The sequence below is a fragment of the Mesoplodon densirostris genome, chromosome 1, assembly GCF_025265405.1.
Source record: "Mesoplodon densirostris isolate mMesDen1 chromosome 1, mMesDen1 primary haplotype, whole genome shotgun sequence".
Taxonomy (NCBI): Eukaryota; Metazoa; Chordata; class Mammalia; order Artiodactyla; family Ziphiidae; genus Mesoplodon; species Mesoplodon densirostris.
Window position 1 is genome coordinate 38,314,859 of NC_082661.1, and position 26,707 is coordinate 38,341,565.

Consider the following 26,707-nt stretch of genomic DNA (forward strand, 5'->3'; position numbering starts at 1 on the left):
TGTGCTGGACACTTTACATATATATTCATTTCATCACTGTAACAACTCAGTGATGTTCTATGATTACCCCCATTGTAGCATTGCAGACTGATAGAGTCATGAAGGTCAAGTGCAGGAGGAGAGAGCCCTAATCTTGTCCTAAGGGTCAGGGAAGATTTATTTAAATATAAGCAGTTGAAGCAGAGGTCTGAGGATTGAGTTGGAATCTAGTAGACAAAGAGGTCTGGGAACAGGCAACGGAAACAGCAGAGGCAAAGGGATATTCGTGTGTTTGAGGAACTGAAAGGCTTCTCTGTAGAGGGAGCGTCAGGAGATCAAGACGAGACAGGGGAGGTAGGCAGGGGCCAGATCATCTAGGTTTTTATCTCCATGTCTTCAAAAGTATAATAAGGTCAGGGAAGCAAAGATAGGAGAATTAAGATTTATTCTTAGCTTTGTTCTTACTAACCTCAGCCATCCCTCTGTGGCTCCGTTTCCTTATCTGAAAAAATGTGTGAATGGACCAAAGCACTCAAGTGGTCGTGGGTTCTAAAGCTCTGATTCTAGGTCAGGCTCTGCTGGAAGGAATTCCGATCAAGGTGCAGGCCCTGGCTGCTGCTGAATGCACCCCGAGGCCTGTAGATTAAGTAAATACAGATGATGGAGAACATCACACACAATAAGTTACTCAGTAAATGTGGCTGTGAGTATGGTTTGTTCCCCTTGCTGGAAGTGAAGGATGATCTGCTAATAATAATAATAATTATTATTATTGCTAATAATAACAGTGTAATAAGGATAACCACCTCTTGTGGGCATTTAACTGTGTGCCAGGACTGTACCAGGTACTTTCAGATAGATTTCTCATGACAGCTCCTAGATAGATTCAAAAGCTGAGGCCTCACGGGATTACACAGCTTTAAGGAAGGTCCTCACCACCCAAATTTGTCCTGCCTACTGAGCGTGTCCAGTCCTGTTCCCTGTTGCTAGGTATGTTAACTTGAGCAATGACTTTCTCTTGGTTTGATCAGGGGCTGAGTTGGAATTTGAACCCAGCTCTGACTCCAGAGCCTTTGGGGTTGTCTACCCTGCGATGCTGCCTTCCCTTCTTAAAACACAGGCAACTCCTTACTCTATAAATAGAGTGACATTGTCTCTTAAACGTCCTTTCTGGGTGAGGAAAGTGCTTTTTATAGCTTGGGACTGCTTCTGTTTACTTGGTCTCTTCCAGCACCAGTTAATCCCGCCTACATCTGTGACCTTCACTGTCCTTACACTGAATTCCTAGGTTTCCTCCCTGCAAAAGACAACTCCACGAGGCCACATGGTGTCTGTGTGTGGCAGCAAAGAAATTACACTTTTCCCCCTCTCCAAATCCGCCTACCTTTCTATAAATAATCGTTCTCCTTCCCCTCAGGCCTGTTAGTAGTTTGGTCACTTCACTAAACACACACACACACACTCACAAAGGTTTCGAGGAGGAGGGCGCGACGTGAATGACCTTGCAAAGGTATCTAGCTCACTGGGGACAGGATTAGCAAACCCAAACCTCTACAAATATTTCTTGTCTTCGCCGCACATTCCTCCCGAAGCTGCCCGCTCCTCTCGCGCCGGCCTCGCCCAGTCCCCTCTCGGCTCGCTCCGCCATACAAAGCCCAACCCGCCCATCTCTCCTTTGCAAAGCCAGAGAACTTCAGTCCCCATGTTGAAGCTCGGCGGTGGCGGCGGCGGTGGCGGGCAGGACTGGGCATGCTCAGTAGCGGGGACAGGTCTGGGAGGCGAGGAAGCCGCGTTTGAAGTCGCGCGGCTGGGGGATCCGGGGAAGGTGGGCTGCCGGGGCCCCGGCTGGGGGTGCGCTGGTATCCCCGATTCCGCGCCGGGAGTGGGCATGCTCCAGGCCGGCGCCGGGGGACCGGCGCGCGGGGGGCAGGGCGTGGAGGAGGTTGGAGCGCCGGCGGGAGGAGGGGAGGAGCGCCCGGCTCGCCATCCCCCGGCGCCGGCTCTGCGGCTGTTGAATCGGAAGCCGCAAGGAGGATCCGGGGAAATAAAGACGCCCGAGAATGACCTCCAGCGAGGCCGCCTGAGCCGGGCCCCGCGCGCCGCCCCACCAGCCCCTGGCATGGGCGACCACGGCGGGCAGCCGGAACGCTCGGCCTCGCATGCCCCGGGGACTCCTGCAGGCGCCGGCGCTGCAGCCGTGAACGGGGTGCTGCACAACGGCTTCCACCCGCCGCCCATCCAGCCGCCGCGCCTCTGCAGCCGGAGCCTCCCGGGCGGCGGCGACGCGGCGCCCCCGCGCCTCCCGCTCCAGCCAGAGCTCCAGCCACAGCCGCCGCCCCCTCAGCACGACTCCCCGGCCAAGAAATGCCGGCTGCGGAGGAGGATGGACTCGGGGAGGAAGAACAGGCCGCGTAAGTCCCTCCGGGAGGGGAGCGCGGGCGCCAGGCAGGCGCAGCGCGGGGTCCGGCACCCGGGAGCGGCGGGCCAGGCACCGAAGCGCGCGTCGTGCACACCAGCGCCCACCGTCGGCGGACCGCTCTGAGGGGGCGCAAGCACTACAGATCGTTGCCTAAGCCTGACCCGTGCTTGCTTCCTTCCATCTGTAGAATAGGCCGACTGGACTCGGAGTCTGAGCTGCTCCTCAGGTCACGGCTCTATGGAAGGCAAACGCACTGGCCACCTTACTAATTTGTCGGTGGGGAAATGCACGTGTGTCAACATTTGGTGGGGTCCGGGAGTAGGGGTAGAGCAGCGGTGGGTGGAGAGCCTGAGTTGCCCTCGTTCTTTTCCTCGCCCCTTTCCCTTATGAGAGCTCGTCTTTCTGGGTTGGCGCTCAGGGCAGTCAGCTTGCCCTTTGAATCGAAGAGAAGCCGCCAGCTCCCTGGGCCTATTCGCAAGCGCGAGGTCTGGAGGCGTGGAGTTTGACAGCCCCGGAAAATCACAGCCTATTAAACGCTGTTTCCTCGCAGCCAATGAGAGGACCTGTTGGGAGGGACACACCCACTGATACCATGTGGGCCGGAACTATGTGGACCAATGAAGATTGGAGGTGAATTTTTTCGCGGAGTGGGGAGGTGGAGTTGAGGTTTCTAATAGTACTGTACAGTGCAGAATACTGAGATGCGTTATTTCACAATCTAAAGCTTGTATATATGTTAGTTTGTGAAGAGTCCCTTCCCCGCTGGAAATTCTGAGATGCAAATTGTAGATCGAGTTTACAACAGGTTTTTCTTATCTGAGCTGAACTTAATTCAATTTGTTACCTCTTTCTGGGTCTCCTTAATGAAGCTTATAAATGGCAGAAGGCAAAGTAAGTAGAATGCATGCTAATAAGTGATTGCATTCAAACATGCACCTTTTGCATATAGGTTATTCTGTTTCACATAGGGAAATTGCTAGATATGCTTTGGATTCGTCTGTAAAAGCTTGATATTTGGCAAAAAACTTCACTTTTTTCTGTTTCTGATTATCAACTTAGACTCTTAGCTTTTCTGCATTCAGTTATAGTCTCTGAGACTTTGGAAAGCATTTTAACTCGACTGTGGGACGCGGTAACTCTGATACTTGTGTTTTGTAGGTCTGAAATGTTTCGGTTGAAAGTTAATGTCTTGTCGGGAACTTTGAACCCATACAGCAGATTGGCTACGGTTATAAGGAAGGCATCTAACACCTGAATTTCTGTTTACTTTTGTTTTTGAGTCTTGTTAGAAAATGACTTTCTTTATGGATTTAGCATTGATTCCTAATGATTTATTAACCTGTTTTACTTCTTTTGAAGCCACATTTTAGTTATTTCTCTGATTACATTAACAAACTGTATGAGAATTCACAATGTAAGTAGCTAAAATATAACGAAAGAGAACTGCTTTGAGTATTTAGTATTGCTAGCTTAAATGGTCTGTGTTTAACTGAGTGTATAATACCTCTTGAAATAATTTTTGAGGAATTGAAAATACACTCTCTTAACAATAGCATGAAGGCAGAGAAAAAATAACCTTGAGCCTTAACTTTTGCTTGCAAATCCACAGGAAGTATTATTCTAGAATACAGGAAAGTATAACTTTATGCCTGTGTGCTTTGTCAGGTATTAGTTTAGTTTTGTTTTTTAATGAAAACCATAGTTATTTTAAGTTTAGCGATCATACTTATTTATCAACTTTTAAAAAGAATTCTTCAAAATTGACTTTTCATTATCCTATCATGTTTTTTTTCTCAAATTTGAACAAACATTTCTGAAATAAATTTTACATGTTCTGAGCCATATCTGCTGTGTTGACTACCAAAATCTCTTAGTTAAAACTAGGCTTAATTTAGTATCTTTATACCTTGCCTATTAACATTCAAGTATCTTTTTACAAAAAAAAAAGAAAAAAAAATACTGCCCAATCAGTTGATATTTAGGTAATCTAAGACAAATCTACTTAGACTCAAGCACATCCCTATTTTCTGATGACTGATAGATTTTTACATAAGCAATTATTACAAAGAGTATTTACATGCTTTAAATGAAATTTGAGTATGTGGTTGATAAAAGCATCAAAGCTGGACAAATAATTAATTCCTACTTACAGTTTGCAACTTCAGACTCCTGCTTCTGTCCAAACCAGAGGTGTTTTAGGGCAGCCAGATATCACTTCTCTCACATAGGCACCTGGATTGCATATGTGAGTAGGTATGTTTCTATTTGCTAATATTTTGAGTAGAGTGTAATAAACATTAAAATACTTCATGTTTAAAAGCAATGAATGGAATGAAACAAACCATTCAGTAGTTTTTGATTATTTAAAAATTTTAAATCTGATCCCTCGGTGCAAGGACTATTCACAATCTTGTAATCTAAAAATCAGAATAGTGGCAGGTTGATTTTGCTAAATCAGGAAATCAGGAAATCTTGTCCACTCTTTTTATCAAAAGATCACCTCACTCACTGTGCTTATTATTCTTGGAAAGCTTTTCCAAGACTTAACTGCTTCTTCAAGCTTTCTTGATTACTTTAGCAACTGGGTGCCCTCAACCAAGTTAGCTCTCCTCTTGGAATGCTGGAGTCGGCTAGATGATCTTCAAGTATTGTTTCTTATACTGTACCTTCAGATTCTAAGATACTTCAGAGCTGACGGTTCTTTCTATATGACTTCTACACTAGTTATCCAGTCTGCCACATGGCTTAACATTTTATTATTATTATTTTAAAAGTTTTTATTTTTGCCTTGTGCTGATTGTTCCATGTATGTTATTGGTCTTTTCTCTGCAATTAAGTTGGAAGTCTTATTATAGATGGCAGTTTTTTTCATATGCTGTGCAACTTGGGTACAGATATTTGATTGATGTTGATGAAAAAGGTACAGGTGACATCATCACCACCTCATTGAAGTAGCCATTTCCATCTGTACGACAGACGATGGTGAAAGCCCTTCAGTGGAGTTTCCATGAGGTCTCTATAGGGAGATTCCTTTTGCATGCTCCTTCGTGCTCTGATTTTTTTGAAGCATACATAAGTAGCTGACTCCTTATGGAGTCAACTCATATATCAAATATTTCTAAACTAATGATAGTCCTAGTAAAATGCCAAGAGCCTAATATTTGTAAATGGTGTAGTTATTCAAACTCTGGAGGGCTTGAGTTTGAATTGCAGCTGGATGACCTGGGGCCATTTATTTAACCTCTATGCTTCAGTTTCAGTATTGGTAAGATGGAGCTAATCATACAACCTCACCAGGTTGATGTGAGGATTAAATAAGATAATATGTATATAAAGAACTTAGATTCCTGCTTGGCACATAGCAGTTATTCAGTAAATGCCAGCTGTCATCACTGCCATATAGAACACTGTCCACCACTGACCCATAGGACAAGACGACTGAGCTGGCAGAGACACCTCAGAATGACTTCCTTACTTAAAAAGGTGGGGGGGTCTACAATAAGAAAGACCAAAAAGTTTTATTTGATTAGCTATGACACTCCTAGCCCCACAATTACCTTTTTCCCCCCTTTGCCTCCCAAAATATTGGGTAATACAAACATGGAGGAAAAAAGCAGGAAAAAGGGGCTTCCCTGGTGGCGCAGTGGTTGAGAGTCCGCCTGCCGATACAGGGGACGCGGGTTCGTGTCCCGGTCCGGGAAGATCCCACATGCCGCGGAGTGGCTGTGCCCGTGAGCCATGGCCGCTGAGCCTGCGCGTTTGTCTGGAGCCTGTTCTCCGCAACGGGAGAGACCACAACAGTGAGAGACCTGCGTAACGCAAAAAAAAAAAAAAGAAAGAAAGAAAGAAAAAGCAGGAAAAAGTACTCACAGCACCATCACTCAGAGAAAATGACTGTTTAAAATGTGCTAAAGGTAATTTTGGATCACACTAAGATAAGATTTTGATAACTTTTTTTTATTGGACTGTATTTGATTTACAATGTTGTATTAGTTTCAGGTGTACAGCAAAGTGATTCAGTTATACATATACTTGTATCTGTTGTTTTTCAAATTATTTTCCCACTTAGATTATTACAGAATATTGAGCAGAATTCCCTATGCTATACAGTAGGTCCTTGTTGATTATCTATTTTAAATATAGTAGTATGTATATGTCAGTCCCAAACTCCCAATTTATCCTTTTTTATTTAAAAATTTTAGCAAAAGCATTTTCTTACAGCATTAAAGCATCATTTGTAATGGTTGTATTATATTCCCAATGTTCCATTATATAGATATACCATAATTTATTTAACCTGTCTCTCATAGCTTTAGGCTGCAGCTAGAGTCTCTAAACATCATAAACAGTTCTGCAGCAACAACTTTGTACATAACTCTTTATTTTTGATGAAATTGGTGAATATATACTTTTTGGAGAAGGAACAGAAATGGCACAAAGGAGTATATAGCTGTTGCCTTGAAATCCTAGATATTTTATTCATTTATTTATTTTCTTTTTCAGCTTTATTGAGGTATAATTGACATTTAAAATTGCAATATATTTAAAGTGTAGAACATGATGATTTGATATATGCATGCATTATGACAAGATTCCTATCAAGTTAAGAAATACATCCATCACCTCATATATTTACTTTTTTATGAAAACACTTAATTCTGCTTTCTTAGCAAATTTCAGTTATACAATACAGTGTTACCAACTATAGTTACCGTGTTTACATTAAATCCTCAGACCTTATTCATCTTATAACTGAAAGTCTGTACCCTTTTACCGGGCTCTGCCTATTTCCCTCACTACCACCACACCAGTCCCTGGCAACCATTGTTATTCAACTCTGTTTCTATGAGTTCCACTTATTTTTTTTAAAGTTTCCATATATAAATGATACCACACGCTGTTTGTCTTTCTCTGTCTGGCTTATTTCACTTAGCATAATGCCCTCCAGCTTCATCCATGTTGTTGTAAATGACAGGATTTCCTTCTTTCTCATGGCTGAATAATATTCTATTGTGCACATATATGCCACACTTTATTCATTCATCCATCAGCAGACACTTAGGTTGTTTCCATACCTGGATATTTTAGACTCTAAGGATACTTGGAGACAAGCCACACTAGTGAAGAGAGGAGAAAAATGCAAAGGAGGTAATTGTTTGAGCCAGCAAACACTATGCTGCAGAAAGGTAAATACCTGAGTACCATCAGAAGACTCAAGGATATGAGCTGCGCTCTTCCTTCCCAGTGTGTAGCAACAGGCAAAAATAAGGGATGGATCAGTGCCTGCAGCCTCCTGGTGGAAGTTCCAAATTCTGAGATTCTCCAGATAGAACACTAGCAGAAGATGGGTGAGAGTTCATTATGCATGTAACACATTCGTGGACACAAACTGAAGAAACCCTAACCTGTTACCGGTTTTAGCTAGCCACCATTGTCAAAGTGTAAGGCTTCACTTTTCTACATATTGGGATATTTACCTTTGACACTTAGAATTTCCCCTACTTCTGAGTCAGGCTAATTAGAAAACCCGGGATAAAAAGATAAACAGGTAGAATTTTCTGGTTGTATCTGCATAGAGTATGAATATATATGCATTTTTAAAAACATAAGCAGAACTTCTAGATGGACAGGGAGCTTTGCGAATCGAGAACAAAAGACAAAAATGGAAAGCGAGGGCACATTCTACATTGCTCCCTTCTAGGGTGTGGTCAGATTTCTAAGTTTGTCAATGAAGTTATGAATTGTTCAATGCACATTTGAACTGAAGATTTTAAGAATTTAACGGCACAAGTGTTCAGTGTCTAAGTGGTTAAGTCAGGTATCAGGATTTATTAGGGACATGAGCATCACTTTTCCCGAAAAGGCCAGTAAGTGAATTTCAACGTTAATACAAAGCATATTTTGTTTGGCATAGTAACAAAAGATGGAAAAACTAGTGTTACTTTTTAACATGTGGGACATTCAACAAGTGAATAAAACAAACTCCAGCCTGGTGTTTGGAGACAGAATTGGTAGGGAAACAAAGAGTACTGGTTTTGATTAACAGGTTTGGGGTTGGTTTTTTAATCTGTCTGATACCCTGACTTTTAATAGTGTGTGTTGTGTTTTAATACAAACCAGTTACCATGAAAATCAATCAAGGTTTGACTTACATTTTATTCATTCATGTGCTTTAGCTTTACTGTGTAGGTCAGTGTTCACATTGGGATGACAATATTCTGAATCAGATAGGGCACACAGAATTTCTTTAGTTTTTTTTAACATCTTTTTTTTCTTTTTCTTTTTTGGCGGTACGCGGGCCTCTCACTGTTGTGGCCTCTCCCATTGCGGAGCACAGGCTCCGGACGCGCAGGCTCAGCTGCCATGGCTCACGGGCCCAACCACTCCGCGGCATGTGGGATCTTCCCAGACTGGGGCACGAACCTGTGTCCCCTGCATCGACAGGCGGACTCTCAACCACTGCGCCACCAGGGAACCCCTAACATCTTTATTGGAGTATAATTTCTTTACAATGGTGTGTTAGTTTCTGCTTTATAACAAAGAGAATCAGCTATACATATACATATATCCACATATCTCCTCCCTCTTGCATCTCCCTCCCACCCTCCCTATCCCACCCCTCTAGGCAGTCACAAAGCACTAAGCTGATCTCCTTGTGCTATGCGGCTGCTTCCCACTATCTGTTTTCCATATGGTAGTGTATATATGTAATTGCTAGTCTCTCACTTTGTCCCACCTTACCCTTCCCACTCGCCTTGTCCTCAAGTCCATTCTCTACATCTGCATATTTATTCCTGTCCTGCCCCTAGGTTCGTCATAACCTTTTCTTTTTTTTTTTTGGATTCCATGTATACGTGTTAGCATACGGTATTTGTTTTTCTCTTTCTGGCTTACTTCACTCTGTATGACAGACTCTAGGTCCACCCACCTCACTACAAATAACTCAATTTCATTTCTTTTTATAGCTGAGTAATATTCCATTGTATATATGTGCCACATCTCCTTTAACTATTCATCTGTCATTGGACACTTAGGTTGTTTCCCTGTCCTGGCTATTGTAAATAGAGCTGCAATGAACATTGTGGTACATGACTCTTTTTGAATTATGGTTTTCTCAGGGTATATGCCCAGTAGTGGGATTGCTGGGTCATATGGTAGTTCTATTTGTAGTTTTTTAAGGAACTTCCATACTGTTCTCCATAGTGGCTGTATCAATTTACATTCCTACCAACAGTGCAAGAGAGTTCCCTTTTCTCCACAACCTCTCCAGCATTTACTGTTTGTAGACTTTTTGCTAATAGCCATTCTAACTGGTGTGAGGTGATACCTCATTGTAGTATTAATTTGCATTTCTCTAATGATTAGTGATGTTGAGCATCCTTTTATGTGTTTGGTGGCAATCTGTATAACTTCTTTGGAAAACTGTCTATTTAGTTCTTCTGCCCATTTTTGGATTGGGTTGTTTGTTTTTTTGATATTGAGCTTCATGAGCTGCTTGTAAATTTTGGAGATTAATCATTTGTCAGTTGCTTCTAGGAGGTGTGTCAAAAAGGATCTTGGTATGATTTATGTCATAGAGTGTTCTGCCTATGTTTTTCTCTAAGAGTTTTATTGTGTCTGGCCTTACATTTAGGTTGTTAATCCATTTTGAGTTTATTTTTGTGTATGGTGTTAGGAAGTGTTCTAATTTCATTCTCTTACATGTAGCTGTCCAGTTTTCCCAGCACCACTTATTGAAGAGGCTGTCTTTTCTCCATTGCGTATTCTTGCTTCCTTTATCAAAAATAAGGTGAGCACATATGTGTGGGTTTATTTCTGGGCTTTCTATCCTGTTCCATTGATCTATATTTCTGTTTTTGTGCCAGTACCATACTGTCTTGATTACTGTAGCTTCGTAGTATAGTCTGAAGTCAGGGAGCCTGATTCCTCCAGCTCTGTTTTTCTTTCTCAAGATTGCTTTGGCTATTCGGGGTCTTTTGTGTTTCCATACAAATTGTGAAATTTTTTGTTCTAGTTCTGTGAAAATTGCCAGTGGCAGTTTGATAGGGATTGCATTGAATCTGTAGATTGCTTTGGGTAGTAGAGTCATTTTTGCAATGTTGATTCTTCCAATCCAAGAACATGGTATATCTCTCCATCTGTTTGTATCATCTTTAATTTCTTTCATCAGTGTCTTATAGTTTTCTGCATACAGGTCTTTTGTCTCCCTAGTTAGGTTTATTCCTAGATATTTTATTCTTTTTGTTGCAATGGTAAATGGGAGTATTTCATTAATTTCTCTTTCAGATTTTTCGTCATTAGTGTATAGGAATGCAAGATATTTCTATGCATTAATTTTGTATCATGCTACTTTGCCAAATTCATTGATTGATTAGCTCTAGTAGTTTTCTGGTAGCATCTTTAGGATTCTCTATGTATAGTATCATGTCATCCACAAACAGTGACAGCTTTACTTCTTCTTTTCTGATTTGGATTCCTTTTATTTCTTTTTCTTCTCTGATTGCTGTGGCAAAAACTTCCAAAACTATGTTGAATAATAGTGGTGAGTGTGGACAACCTTGTCTTGTTCCTGATCTTAGAGGAAATGATTTCAGTTTTTCACCATTGAGAGTGATGTTGGCTGTGGGTTTGTCATATATGGCCTTTATTATGTTGAGGTAACTTGCCTTTATGCCTACTTTCTGCAGGATTTTTATCATAAATGGGTGTTGAATTTTATCAAAAGCTTTTTCTGCATCTATTGAGATGATCATACAGTTTTAATTCTTTAATTTGTTATTATGGTTTATCACATTGATTGATTTGCATATATTGAAGAATCCTTGCATTCCTGGGATAAACCCCACTTAATCATGGTGTATGATCCTTTTAATGTGCTGTTGGACTCTGTTTGCTAGTATTTTGTTGAGGATTTTTGCATCTGTGTTCATCAATGATATTGGCCTGTAGTTTTCTTTCTTTGTGACATCTTTGTCTGATTTTGGTATCAAGGTGATGGTGGCCTCAAAGAATGAGTTTGGGAGTGTTCCTCCCTCTGTTATATTTTGGAAGAGTTAGAGAAGGATAGGTGTTAGCTCTTCTCTAAATGTTTGGTAGAATTCGCCTGTGAAGCCATCTGGTCTTTTGTTTGTTGGAAGATTTTTAATCACAGTCTCAATTTCAGGGCTTGTGATTGATCTGTTTATATTTTCTATTTCTTCCTGGCTCAGTCTCGGAAGGTTGTGCTTTTCTAAGAATTTGTCCATTTCTTTCAGGTTGTCCATTTTATTGGCATAGAGTTGCTTGTAGTAATCTCTCATGGTCCTTTGTATTTCTGCAGTGTCATTTGTTACTTCTCATTTTTCATTTCTAATTCTATTGATTTGCATCTTCTCCCTTTTTTTCTTGATGAGTCTGGCTAATGGTTTATCAATTTTGTTTATCTTCTCAAAGAACCAGCTTTTAGTTTTATTGATCTTTGCTATCATTTCCTTCATTTCTTTTTCATTTCTTTCTGATCTGATCTTTATGATTTCTTTCCTTCTGCTAACTTTGGGATTTTTTTTTCTTTTTTCTCTAATTGCTTTAGGTGTAGGGTTAGGTTGTTTATTTGAGATGTTTCTTATTTCTTGAGGTAGGATTGTATTGCTATAAACTTACCTCTTAGAACTGCTTTTGCTGCATCCCATAGGTTTTGGGTTGTCATGTTTTCATTGTCAGTTGTTTCTAAGTATTTTTTGATTTCCTCTTAGATTTCTTCAGTGATCTCTTGGTTATTTAGTAGCATATTGTTTAGCCTCCATGTGTTTATATTGTTTATAGATTTTTCCCTGTAATTGATACGTAGTCTCATAGTGTTGTGGTCAGAAAAGATACTTGATACAATTTCAATTTTCTTAAATTTACCAAGGCTTGATTTGTGACCCAAGATATGATCTATCCTGGAGAATGTTCCATGAGCACTTGAGAAGAAAGTGTATTCTGGTTTTTTTGGATGGAATGTCCTATAAATATCAATTAAATCCATCTGGTCTAGTGTGTCATTCAAAGCTTGTGTTTCCTTATTTATTTTCATTTTGGATGATCCGTCCATTGGTGAAAGTAGGGTGTTAAAGTCCCCTACTATGATTGTGTTACTATGATTTCCCCTTTTATGGCTGTCAGCATTTGCCTTATGTATTGAGGTGCTCCTTTGTTGGGTGCATAAATATTTGCAATTGTTATATCTTTCTTGGATTGATCCCTTAATCATTATGCCCTGTCCTTCTTTGTCTCTTGTAGTAGTCTTTATTTTAAAGTCTGTTTTGTCTGATATCAGAATTGCTACTCCAGCTTTCTTTTGATTTCTATTTGTTTGGAATATGTTTTTCCATCCCCTCACTCTCAGTCTGTATGTGTTCCAAGGTCTGAAGTGGGTCTCTTGTCGACAGCATATATACAGGTCTTGTTTTTGTATCCATTCAGCCAGTCTATGTCTTTTGGTTGGAGCATTTAATCATTTACGTTTAAGGTAGTTATCGATATGTATGTTCCCATTATCATTTTCTTAATTGTTTTGGGTTTGTTATTGTACGTCTTTTCCTTCTCTTGTGTTTCCTGCCTAGAGAAGTTCCTTTAGCATTTGTTGTAAAGCCAGTTTGGTGGTGCTGAATTCTCTCAGCTTTTGCTTGTCTGTAAAGGTTTTAATTTTCCATCAAATCTGAATGAGATCCTTGCTGGATATAGTAATCTTGGTTGTAGGTTTTTCCCTTTCATCACTTTATATATGTCCTGCCACTCGCTTCTGGCTTGCAGAAGCCAGGGGATTCCCTTGTATGTTATTTGTTGTTTTTCCCTTTCTGCTTTTAATAATTTTTCTTTGCATTTAATTTTTGATAGTTTGATTAATATGTGTCTTGGCGTGTTTCTCCTTGGATTTATCCTGTGTAGGACTCTCTGCGCTTCCTGGACTTGATTGACTGTTTCGTTTCTCATATTAGGGAAGTTTTTGACTGTAATCTCTTCAAATATTTTCTCAGTCCCTTTCTATTTCTCTTCTTCTTCGGGACCACTGTAATTCAAATGTTGGTGTGTTAAATGTTGTCCCAGCGGTCTCTGAGACTGTCCTCAATTCTTTTCATTCTTTTTTCTTTATTCTGCTCTGTGGTAGTTATTTCCACTATTTTATCTTCCAGATCACTTATCCGTTTTTCTGCCTCAGTTATTCTGCTATTGATTCCTTCTAGAGAATTTTTAATTTCATTTATTGTGTTGTTCATTATTGTTTGTTTGCTTTTTAGTTCTTCTAGGTCCTTTTTAAACATTTCTTGTATTTTTTCCATTCTGTTTCCAAGATTTTGGATCGTCTTTACTGTCATTACTCTGAATTCTTTTTCAGGTAGACTGCCTATTCCCTCTTCATTTATTTGGTCTTGTGGGTTTTAACCTTGCTCCTTTATCTGCTGTGTGTTTCTCTGTCTTCTCATTTTGCTTCACTTATTTACTGTTTTTGGGGTCTCCTTTTCGCCGGCTGCAGGTTCATAGTTCCCATTGTTTTTGGTGTCTGCCCACAGTGGCTAAGGTTGGTTCAGTGGGTTGTGTAGTCTTCCTGGTGGAGGGGACTGGTGCCTGTGTTCTGGTGGACGACGCTGGATCTTGTCTTTCTGGTGTGCAGGACCATGTCCGGTGGTGTGTTTTGGGGTGTCTGTGACCTTATTATGATTTTAGGCAGCCTCTCTGCTAATGGGTGTGGTTGTGTTCCTGTCTTGCTAGTTGTTTAGCATAGGGTGTCCAGCACTGTAGCTTGCTCGTCATTGAGTGGATCTGGGTCTTAGCATTGAGATGGAGATCTCTGGGAGAGTTTTCGCCGTTTGATACTACATAGAACTGGGAGTTCTGTGCTTGACCAATGTCCTGAACTCGGCTCTCCCACCTCAGAGGCACAGGCCTGACACCTGGCCGGAGCACCAAGACCCTGTCAGCCACACAGCTCAGAAGAAAAGGGAGAGAAAAAGAAAGCAAGAAAGAAAAGAAAAGAGAGTTATTAAAATAAAAAATAAATTATTAAAAATAAGAAAAATTTAAAAGTAATAAAGTAAAAGAAAGAAGAGAGCAACCAAACCAAAAAACAAGTCCACCAATGATAACAAGCCCTAAAAACTATACAAAAAACAAAAAACCAAATGAAGAAAAACAAACAGAACCCTAGGACAAGTGGTAAAAGTAAAGCTATATGGACAAAATCACACAAAGAAGCATACACATACACACTCACAAAAAGAGAAAAAGGAAAAAAAATATATCTATATATTTTTTTAAAAAAGGAAGAAAGCAACCAAATCAATAAACCAATCTACCAATGATAATAAACTCTAAATACTATACTAAGATAAACATAAAACCAGAAACAAATTAGGTGCAGAAAGCAACCCCCAAGTTACAATTGCTCTCAAAGTCCACCACCTCAATTTTGGGATGATTTGTTGTGTATTGAGGTATTCCACAGGTGGAGGGTATATCAAGTTGATTGTGGAGATTTATTCCACTGCTCCTGAGCCTGCTGGGAGAGATTTCCCTTTCTCTTCTTTGTTCGCACAGCTCCTGGGGTTCAGCTTTGGATTAGCCACACCTCTGTGTGTAGGTCGCCTGAGGGCATCTGTTCCCGCCCCAACAGGATGGGGTTAAAGTAGCAGCTGATTCTGGGCCTCTGACTCACTCAGGCCGGGGGGAGGGAGGGGTACTGAATGAGGGGCGAGCCTGAGGTGGCAGAGGCAGCATGACATTGCAGCAGCTTGAGGAGCACCGTGTGTTCTCCCAGGGATGTTGTCCCTGGATCACGGGACCCTGGCAGTGGCAGGCTGCCCAGACTCCTAGAAGGGGAGATGTGGATAGTGACCTGTGCTTGCACACAGGCTTCTTGATGGCTGCAGCAGCAGCCTTAGCATCTCATTCCCGTCTCTGGTGTCTGAGCTGATAGCCGTGGCTCGCGCCCATCTGTGAAGCTCGTTTAGGCGGTACTCTGAATCCCCTCTCCTCGTGCACCCCGAAACAATGGTCTCTTGCCTCTTAGGCAGTTCTAGACTTTTTCGCAGACTCCATCCCATTTAGCTGTGGCACACTAGCCCCCTTCAGGCTGTGTTCACGCAGCCAACCCCAGTCCTTTCCCTGGGGTCTGACCTCCGAAGCCCGAGCCTCAGCTCCCAGCCCCCGCCTGCCCCAGCGGGTGAGCAGACAAGCCTCTCAGGCTGGTGAGTGCTGGTCGGCACTGGTCCTCTGTGCGGGAATCTCTCCTCTTTGCCCTCCACACCCCTGTTGCTGTGCTCTCCTCCGCGGCTCCGAAGCTTTCCCCCTCCGCCACCCGCAGTCTCCACCCGCGAAGGGGCTTCCTAGTGTGTGGAAACCTTTCCTCCTTTGCAGCTCCCTCCTACTGGTGCAGGTCCCGTCCCTATTCTTTTGTCTCTGTTTTTTCTTTTTTTTCTTTTTTTTTTTTTTGCGGTATGCGGGCCTCTCACTGTTGTGGCCTCCCCCGTTGCGGAGCACAGGCTCCGGACGCGCAGGCTCCGGACGCGCAGGCCCAGCGGCCATGGCTCACGGGCCCAGCCGCTCCGCGGCATATGGGATCCTCCCAGACCGGAGCACGAACCCGTATCCCCTGCATCGGCAGGCGGACTCTCAACCACTTGCGCCACCAGGGAGGCCCTGTTTTTTCTTTTTTCTTTTGCCCTACGCAGGTACATGGGGAGTTTCTTGCCTTTTGGGAAGTCTGAGATCTTCTGCCAGCATTCAGTGGTTGTTCTGTAGGAGTTGTTCCACATGTAGATGTATTTCTAATCTATTTGTGGGGAGGATGGTGATCTCCACATCTTACTCCTCCGCCATCTTAAAGGTCCACCCCAGAATTTCTAAGTAGACCTTTTCTCTAGATAGTGCAGCCGTCAATGGTAATGGTATCTCATTACTTAATTTATGACATCTTTTATATGCTTAGAGTTGTTTCATCATACATGTGTATGTGTGGGACTGTTTTTTGTCCTTGGGAATGTATTTGAATGCAGCTGATGATTCCATGGGGTAAGGGAATGTTATTTTTAGGGGCAGTTACATCAAAATAATGATCTGGGCCTGTAACAGATTTCTCTATGGTTTTGAAAGAGGGTGAAAAGACTCATGACAGTAGTGGGTACTTATGGTAGTCACTTTGATTGACCGAGTAATTAGCGTAGCTAGTATTTTGCAACAACTATGTGTCCCAATGCTCTTTACGTGTCTTTACAAAAGCATGTGATTACTACTCCCACACTCCATCTTACAGATGGGGAAAGCAAGGCCCAGAGAAGTGAAGCAACCTGCCTGAAGTCTGAATGGCAGAGCCAGAATTCAAAAACAAGTCTAACTCCATTGCCAGCTAGCCAGCTTTCTTTTATGCCACATTCAGCCTATTATTTTGCGAAAAGGAAGTGCATTCTGTAAAACTTGTAGAAGAGATAAGTGTGTGCAATTGGTACACCTTTGGCAAAAAGCTCATTCATGTATTTGTGGAAGTAACAGTAGCCAACATTTAGAGATGGTTACTCTGTGCCAGGAAGCCAAACACTTTACATGGATTACCTCATCCAACACTCCCAGCACCCTGTGAGATAGGTACTGCTCTAGATTGAATGCTTGTGTCCCTGTAAAATTCAGATATTGTAATCCTAACCCCCAAGGTAATGGTATTAAGAAGTGGGGCCTTTGGGAGGTAATGAGGTCACGAGGATGAGACCAGAGAGTTCGCTAGAGGTTACAGCACAAAAGAGACGGCTGTCTAGGAATCAGGCTCTCACCAGACACTGAATCTGCCAGTGCCTTGATCTTGGATTCCAGGACTGTGAGAAATAAATTTCTGTTATTTATAAGCTACCCTGTCTATGGTATTCTGTGACAGCAACCTGAACAGCCTGAGACAGGTACCATCATGATCTTCCTTCTGCAGAAGAAGAAACTGTGCGAGGGCTCCAGGACTCAGGAAAATGGAGCTCAGATTTGGACTCTGCTGGGCCAGGGGACCAGATTCAGGACCCTAGTGGATTCCTAGGACTTATCGGTAGTGTTTTGTAGTAGAAGGAGTTTTGGAGCCACCAGATCTGTATTCAGAGCCTCATTCTACGACTTACTAACAGTGTAGCCTCAGTTGAGATGCTTAACTTCTCAGAGGCTCGCTTTGTTGACTAGAAATAACTGGTGTCCATCTTACGAGTTGTGAGGACCAAACGTCAAAAATGTAGACAGGGCTTCCCTGGTGGCGCAGTGGTTGAGAGTCTGTCTGTCGATGCAGGGGACGCAGGTTCGTGCCCCGGTCCAGGAAGATCCCACATGCCGTGGAGCGGCTGGGCCCGTGAGCCATGGCTGCTGAGCCTGCGCATCCGGAGCCTGTGCTCCGCAACAGGAGAGGCCACAACAGTGAGAGGCCTGCATACCGCAAAAAAAAAAAAAAAAAAAAAAGTAGATAAAGTCTATAGTAGAATGCCTAGACCCTGATATGTGCATAGTAAAAGATATTTTACTGTTAATACTAGCTGCTATTCATAATGGGTATTTAATATTAATATTTTTGCTATTGTTTAGTCACAGAAGCTTTCAAAACTTTCTGAAATCTCAGGATTTTCATCAACTCATCTTGCTCCAACTGTGAACCTTTGGGGACTGGGTTTCAGGGTATCCTCCAAGCTGATCTGACATCACCTCCTGAATGGAAGCTTCCCTAATTCCCTCTGAGGTTTCTGGAGGCAGGACACATGGCCTGTGAGTCGGGTCTTTATGTCATTGTCACTTTCATAGATTGCTCCATTGCAACTCCCGAGACCAAGTACAAGCATGCCCTGCCTGAGAGTGATGTTGGCGAACTTGTGAATAAGAAGACTGTGTGATTTATTTTACTGCTAATCTAGTGTCAGGACAGAGTTATTTTTAAAACAGGAAGTATCTTTCTTTGATCTTTACTGTTTGATATCTCAGCCCTTGAGTGAGGCAGATAGGCACCAAAGAGAGGAGAAAGATTAGGAAAGGGAGCACTTTTCCTTTATAAAAGCTGCATGAGTTGAACAAGACTTCAGAATTCAGAACAGCCGCATCTAGTTCTTAGGCCTAGGTGTTTTTTTTTCTATTTTATCTTTTTATTTTATTTATTTTTTTAACATCTTTATTGGAGTATAATTGCTTTACAATGCTGTGTTCGTTTCTGCTTTATAACAAAGTGAATCAGCTATACATATACATACATCCCCGTATCTCCTCCCTCTTGTCTCCCTATCCAATGCCTCTAGGTGGACACAAAGCATGGAGCTGATCTCCCTGTGCTATGCGGCTGCTTCCCACTAGCTATCTGTTTTACATTTGGTAGTGTATATATGTCCATGCCACTCTCTCCTACTTCGTCCCAGCTTACCCTTCCCCCTCCCTGTGTCCTCAAGTTCATTCTCTACGTCTGCGTCTTTATTCCTGTCCTGCCCCTAGGTTCTTCATATCCTTTTTTTTAGATTCCATATATATGTGTTAACATACCATATTTGTTTTTCTCTTTCACTCTATCACTCTCTATGACAGTATCTAGGTCCATCCACCTCACTACAAATAACTCAATTTTGTTCCTTTTTATGACTGAGTAATATTCCATTGTATATATGTGCCACATCTTCTTTATCCATTCATCTGTTGATGGACCCTCAGCCTAGCAAACTTTGTTCTGGCAGATGATAAAATGGATATTTCTGGGTGCTTCTTGCCCTCAAGATCAGCACGTGAACCTTCTGGTGTGCCTGGCCTTGACTCTACACTGAATCTGAGGCCACAGGACTTTAGATAGAGGCTCAGGACGGCCTGGACCTACATGGACCTCTGTGAGCTGAGGCCAGCCTGGGCAGTGCCAGTTACTGGAAATCCTCTGAGGCTTTTGGACAAACAACTCCTTTACACCCTGATGTAGGCAGTTCAGGAGTGAAAGAGGCAGAGATGGACTTAGTTGGCTTGGAACTCGTGTCAGCAGGATGGTGAATCTTCCGTCAAAACATCAGCACTCAATAACAATTATGGGAGGGTGGTCTTAGATGTCCTTCCTTATACTAAATCGAAATCTGCCTCATAATTTCTACCCTGTGTTCCCTGACAGTACAGTGCATTTAATTTATCTTATACATGACAGCTCATTAGATATTTAAAGACAGCTATTTTATTTTGACTTTTCCTTGGGGTCCTACCCTCTGAAGAACCAAGAGCCATGCTCTCACCTGCCAGACTCCATCACCCATGTGATTCAGTACAGGTTGTATTGAAATACTAGAAAGTATTAAAGTTTAGACTGCAGGGTGGCTTCTTTGGGTTGTCATAAAGGAGATCAGTAAGTATTGACCTGGGTGACCTTGAACGCTGAGATTTAATACTCCCCGTGTGTCGCACAGGGGCTAGTCAGTTTTTATTCCTTTGGGCCAAGGCACCGTGCTAGACCCTGGGTGTGATACTTGGTTTCATGTGATTCCAAGCGGTAGTGTAACCTGAAGCCAGTTACATGACTTGATTTTACTCAAATGCTATGGCAGTTCCTTTAAGTCATTAAATTGTATGTTTGAGTCAGAGGGCTTGAACGTAGTTGAGGTTGTTTACCATTCTTATTTCCCCCACTACCTACATTTGATGAAAAACACCTAAAGAGATACTATATGTTTAGGGGAAGGAAGGTAGTATTAGTTTGGTCAAGGAGATATCACATCTTACCTTTTGTGGAAGCTTTCTACTATGAAGAAGTGGCCCAAATGTGATTTATTCTTTGGAGTGACCACATAATGTTTCATCAGCAATCTTAAAAGGTGGTAGGGAGTAACATTAATAATTATGCCAGGACCATCTTGGGCAAACCAGGAGTTCCAGTGGTGTGCTGGATCCGGCCCCTACAGGCTCTGGGAGCTGGTTGTACACATTACTTCCCAACTCTGCATTTGATGTCCTTGTGTTGGTAGCTTGAAATTGGCCACTGTGGGTGTATTTACACTGTGGAAATTGGCAAATGCTGAAAATCAGGGCTTTATTTTCAGAGTTCTAATTGTGAAATACTTACCACTGCCTGCAATACATGTCACATGTCACTCAGAGAAAAGTCCCAGATGGTATCAGTAATACAAACTGAATTATTAACGCATTTAGGGCAGAGAATGGGAGAAAAAGCTCAACATATCCTCTGATACGTAGGACAGTGCCAGAAGATGAGATGTTAGGTGATGGACCCTCATTCTCAGGAAAGAAAGTATTCTACAAATTTTTGAGAGCCCAGTGTAGTATAAGGGTAGAATTTAGAACCACATTACCGTCAGCCCTCTGGATCTGCAGATTCTGCATCTGTGGATTCAACCAACTACAGGTCAAAAATATTTGAAAAAAAAATTCCAGAAAGTTCCAAAAAGCAAAACTTGAATTTGCCATGCACTGACAACTATTTACATAGCATTTACATTGTATTAGGTATTATAAGTAATCTAGAGATGATTTAAAGTATATGGGAGGGGCCTCCCTGGTGGCGCAAGTGGTTGAGAGTCCGCCTGCCGATGCAGGGGATACGGGTTCGTGCCCCGGTCTGGGAGGATCCCATATGCCGCGGAGCGGCTGGGCCCGTGAGCCATGGCCGCTGAGCCTGCGCGTCCGGAGCCTGCGCGTCCGGAGCCTGTGCTCCGCAACGGGGGAGGCCACAACAGTGAGAGGCCCGCATACCGCAAAAAAAAAATAAAATAAATAAATAAATAAAAAAATAAAGTATATGGGAGGATGTGTGTAGGTTATATGCAAATACGATGCCATTTTACATAAAGGACTTGAGCATCCAAAGATTTTTGGTATCTGCTGGGTGGGGAGAGGTTCAGGGTTCTGGAACGAATCCCCCTCGGATTTTGATGGACAACTGTTATCTGTCACCCTTTTTCTCTCTGAAATTCCTACATCAGAAATAGTTGGGCTCAGTGCTGGATGACCCAATAGGTAGAACAAGCAGGTGTTAGTGTACCAGCAATCCAGCATGGGAACCATGGAAAGGAGAAGATAACATACATGTCTTTATATGTGTGTATGCACACACACACACACACACGCGCGCGCTTTCACCCAAGTATTAATCATAGGAAAATCATAACTTTGGACTTCTTTATACCTATTTCACAATTCACTATTGTTTTTATTTTGAATGACAAATTATTTTGAGTTACACTTATTGCTTGTGGATGGGGGAACAGCATAATTTTTTCTTTAAATAGGTGTAAATCTGGCCCCGGTTGAGCCTTGCACCTTTGTAAGGTGATTTAGAATTTATTGCTGCTGAAACAGCAGGATGGAGTTGCCAGAATATCTTCATTTCATGTTTATGGTTAGGGTGGGAAGGTTGAGATTTGCCCCAGCCAAGAGGAGAATGAACTTTGTGTGTATGTTTGGTTCCAAAACAGGATCTCTCAGGAGGGACTTCCCCAGTTCATACCCCTTTGCATTTTACTCTAAAGGTAACTCATTGTTCTCCATTTATTCTCTCACTGTCCTGAAGAAATGTATGGAGAGTGTTGAGATTTTTTTTTAAAATCTTTATATTTAGGAAAATTTCAATCATTATCCAAAACTAGAGTGTATGGTATAACTAACTACTAATTACTCATCACTCAGCTTCTATAATTATCAACTCATGTCCAATCTTATTTTATTTTGCCTATTACATGCAAACCTTCCCCTCCCAAACTGGATGATATTGAAGCAAATCTCAGATATCATAACATTTCAATGGTAAATATTTTCATATATATATCTAAAAGATAAGAACTCTTTAAAAAAACATAACCATAATCTGTTATTTGTTAAAAACATTAACAACATATTATATCCAGTTGAGACAATAGTATTTTGTGATGCACAATTAGATGTAGAAATTCAGTTATCTAACCACAGTTAAAATTGTTACATCCTGTTTGTTGATAGATGAAAATCTGATATCATGTTGCCCTGGAGGATTCCTTTGTTTGCCAGTACCTTTTATTGTTTGTTTATGATTAATTTTCAACCATTTCTTTATGGTCTGAGATTTTGAAACCTCATTCTTGTAATGAAATGCTCCTGTACCCCAAAATAGGTGCTTTGGGATCACCCCAAAATCACTGAACTAGAAGCGATTGTTATCTCCTACACAGTTTTTGTCTTGAGATTGAGAGATTAGGAACAGTCTTAAAAGAATTCCACCCCTCTCCTTTCCTCTGGAGTCATTAGGGTGGGAACAGGCAAGCTAGCACTCAGTTTGAAGATGAAGACAGTTAGGATGTAGGTCTGGACTCAGGCCTGGGAATCCGGAGGTGCTAGATTCAGGGTTGAACCAAGAGGTATTGCTGAAATTTGTGAGATACTCGGGATTCTCCGCAATCTCTCTACCTATGACCCTGTATTTCACGTTAACCACAAAAGCAAAGAAAAAGATCCTGAATCTATCTGATATCACTCTTGTTTGTCAAGCATTCCTAGGGATCCAACCAGTTAAGCATCAGTGAATTCTTATCTATATAACTGCTAGAACTGGTTTACTTTTGCCGGTTTTATGACTTTATCATTTCTATGAAAAAAGTGCTTCAAATGCATTTTATACACCCCTGCCTTCTTTGATGGAATAATGAGTGTCATTTAATATCTTCTAACAATCTAGGGACATTATTAATATCATTTTTTATGCTGAGTTATAAAAGTAATGGCGTACAAAGTGTTTGCATTTGCTCTTTTGTTTTCCAGTCAATGGATGTTTGTTATACATCAGTTTTATACAGGACAGAACTTTTAGGGGATCCAAATATTTCATACAAAATTCTTCTTTAAAAATATTTTTGTCTATTTAAAAGCTGTAATTAAAAAGGTGGAGATCACCCAACTTTGTTTGGCTAGTTTCCTTAACCTCTCTGAGCCTCAGTTTCGTCATCTGTAAAATGAGCATAATAACAGTGCCTACCTCATTGCGTTATGGGAATTAAATTAAATATTACATGTGAAGCTCCTAGCACAGCACCTGCCACATGGTAAACCCTTAATGTTAGTTGGTACAATGCTGCTGCTTTTTTTTTATAGACCCTGGAATAAGCTTCTTCTGAATTCTTATAAGCAGACCATTGATTGGCAAGTGTGCAGCTCTGAAGTATTTTGAAGTTTGGCCTGTGCGTCTACATCCACATAAACTTACACAAGCTAATACATCACTTCAGCACACGTTTACCACACTCGATTAAATTTTGGGCAAGGCTTAGGCATATTTGCTTTTAGCAAATGCTCTAACAAGTAAGTGGATAACCTGTCAAGTCCTGATTATGTTGTCTTAGAGTTTTAGCACTTTTTATAAGGTTTTGATGCTTTTTGTTTGATTTTTATATTTATTACAAGCAAACTGAGGAGTTGTTAGATATTTTAGTATTCAGCTTTTTGTGAAAATTTTCCAGTAAATCTTTTCAAGCTACTGCATCAGTTTTGATTCAAGAAATCTCTGAGATTGTGAGGAAAGCTATTCAGAAAACCAGTTAGGATTTGCACCTACTCTCTGCGAATCAAGCTTGTCTCCATATTGTGTAATCCAAACAAGGTACAGAAATAAATTGGATGCTGAGGTTCCTGAAACTGCAGCTATCGTCCATAAATGACAGTTAACCAGCCTTTATGTTCATCAAAACAGCATCATTCTTATTGGTTAACTTTACATTAAATGTGTGATATGTTTTTAAAATAAACCAATTTAAATAAGATGTTGCTCTTATCTCTTTCAAATGTGAGGTCCAGAGTTAAAGTGTGAAAAATAAAGGTTCCAGTGCTAAAGAGTTTAAAAATCTCTTAGTGATAGAGAAGGGCAGTGTGCCCCCAGACTAAATGGTGCCAGATAAATAAAATATTTTGAATACTCATATTTATATTTGTAAAGTTTTCATCTCTTTTCCCAATTAAATATTAAATCTGGCTGTGCCTTTGACAAAAATTGTTATAGTAAAAAAAAACAGGGCTTCCCTGGTGGCGCAGTGGTTGAGAGTCCGCTTGCCGAAGCAGGGGACACGGGTTCGTGCCCCGGCCTGGGAAGATCCCACATGCTGCGGAGCAGTTGGGCCCGTGAGCCATGGCCGCTGAGCCTGTGCGTCCGGAGTCTGTGCTCCGCAACGGGAGAGGCCACAACAGTGAGAGGCCCGCGTACAAAAATAAAATAAATAAAAAAATAAAAAAATAAAAAAAAATTAAAAAAAAAAAAAAAAAAACAGTTGTTACTAATCACAGTGATCATCACTTCTGGCATCTTGGCAGTGATAACCCAGGAGGCAGCTGAGAACCTAGAGGGAAGCAAACACTTCTGAGCCACCAAAAATCACTGTTGGAAAGTAGATAAAATTGGAGATGCTCATGCATTTTACACTTGGAGTACTTCCTGGGCTCTCTCTGAGTCTATTTACTCTTACCAAAGTCACAGCTTTACCAGACTTGATTTTCTGGTTTCTCTGCAATCATACATAGCAGGTTCGGGATAGACATTGCAGTACACTGACAGCAGCCAAGAAATTAACAGTGTTAGCTTCTAAAAAGCAAGACAGAAAGCTATAACAGAGACAGAAGAATACGCAAACCTAGCAGCCTGGGAAGCACAAGTTTATGTGGTTCCTGAGGGCATCAGTATATAGTGGGTACAGTAATTGATTCTTACATGACTCCAAGTCATCAGAAAGAGCTAAGATTTTCTTCTGTTTTCTTTAAGAATATGAGAAGGTGGGTCATGCATTTTAGGAAGATTTCCTTCAAAAACAATTTTTAACTTGGCATTTATATCTTAAAAGTCATTTATAAAAGACAGGGATTGGGCCAGAGCTTTATATATGTTATAAAATCTGCTTTACTGAGATAGAATTCACATAGAATTCACCCATTTAAAGTGTACAGTTCAGTGTTTTTTAGTATATTCAGAGTGCAACCGTCACCACAATCAAGTTTAGACTACATCATCATCCCCCAAAAAACCTTATTAGAAATCACTCCCCTTTTCCCCCATACCCGTAACTCCCAACCCTGGACCACTACTAATCTTTTTGTCTCTATAGACTTGACTATTGTGGATATTTCATATAAATGGAATCATATAATACCTGGTCTTTTGTGATTGACTCCTTTCACTTAGCATAGTGTTTTCAAGGCTCACCCATGTCTTAGTATGTATCAGTATGTCGTTCCTTTTTACTGCCAAATAATATTTCATGTTATTTATCCAGTCATCAATTGATGGACATTTGTATTGTTTCCACTTTTTGGCTATTATGGGTAATACTGCTCTCATCATTCACATACAAATTTTTGTGTGGGCATATATTTTCATTTCTCTTGGGTATATACCTGAGGCTGAACTTGCTAGATCATATACTAGCTTATGTCTAACCTCTTGCAAGACTGCCAGACTGTTTTCCAAAGTTACTGTACTATTTTATATTCCAACCAGCAGTGTAGGAGAGTTCCAGTTTCTCCACATCCTCACCAACACTTGTTATTTTCCGTGCTTTAAATATAGTCATCCTAGGGTGCTTGAAGTAGTATCTCATTGTGGTTTTGATGTGCATTTCCCTAAAAGGTGTCTTACATCCCTCAAACACTAACATCCTTGTGATTTTGAAACTTTTTGTAGGTTCAAACTTTATATCCAGTTTAATTAGAAGGTTCTTGAATGGGGACTTCCCTGGTGGCACAGTGGTTAAGAATCCACCTGCCAGTGCAGGGGACATGGAATCAAGCCATGGTCCGGGAAGATCCCACGTGATGCGGAGCAACTAAACCAGTGCGCCACAACTACTGAGCCTGTGCTCTAGAGCCCGCAAGCCACAACTACTGAGCCCACATGCCACAGTGGCGGAAGCCCGCACGCCTAGAGCCCATGCTCTGCAACAAGAGAAGCCACCACAATGAGAAGCCCATGCACTGCAACAAAGAGTAGCCCCCACTAGCCGCAACTAGAGCCCACGCGCAATAACGAGGACCCACCACAGCCAAAAATAAAATAAGATAAATAAATAAATTTATTTTTTAAAAAATCTCAGGACTTAAAAAAAAAAAAAAAGAAGGTTCTTGAATGGCTAGGAAGTGGTGTCAGGCTTTACTTTGTGATAGTTACTGTGCTCAGAAGGGAACCCTGCAAAGAGCTGCATTTGTAAATACTAAAGGATTGTTTTAATTAAGTAGTGTCTGGTACAAGGACAATGTGAATTTATACTCATAGCAGAGTTTTCACTCCTCTCCAGACTGTTTTTGCTTTTTTTAAACTTTTTATTTTATGTTGGAGTATAGTTGATTAACAGTGTTGTGTTAGTTTCA

General features: G+C 41.3%; 1 protein-coding gene across 7 annotated transcripts in view; it reads left to right on the forward strand.

The window, feature by feature from the left end:
- PANK1 (pantothenate kinase 1) overlaps positions 1-26,707 on the forward strand; it is a 115,574-nt gene that overhangs the window by 43,162 nt on the left and 45,705 nt on the right. The window contains exon 1 of one of the 7 annotated variants that reach the window (XM_060102270.1): positions 1,682-2,390. The exons of 4 other annotated variants lie outside the window; for them this stretch is intronic. In XM_060102270.1, the coding sequence (XP_059958253.1) occupies positions 1,682-2,390 (709 nt within the window). Of the gene's footprint in view, positions 1-1,681; positions 2,391-26,707 lie in introns of those variants that run through there. 2 more of the 7 variants (XM_060102322.1, XM_060102331.1) reach the window with 2 other exon arrangements.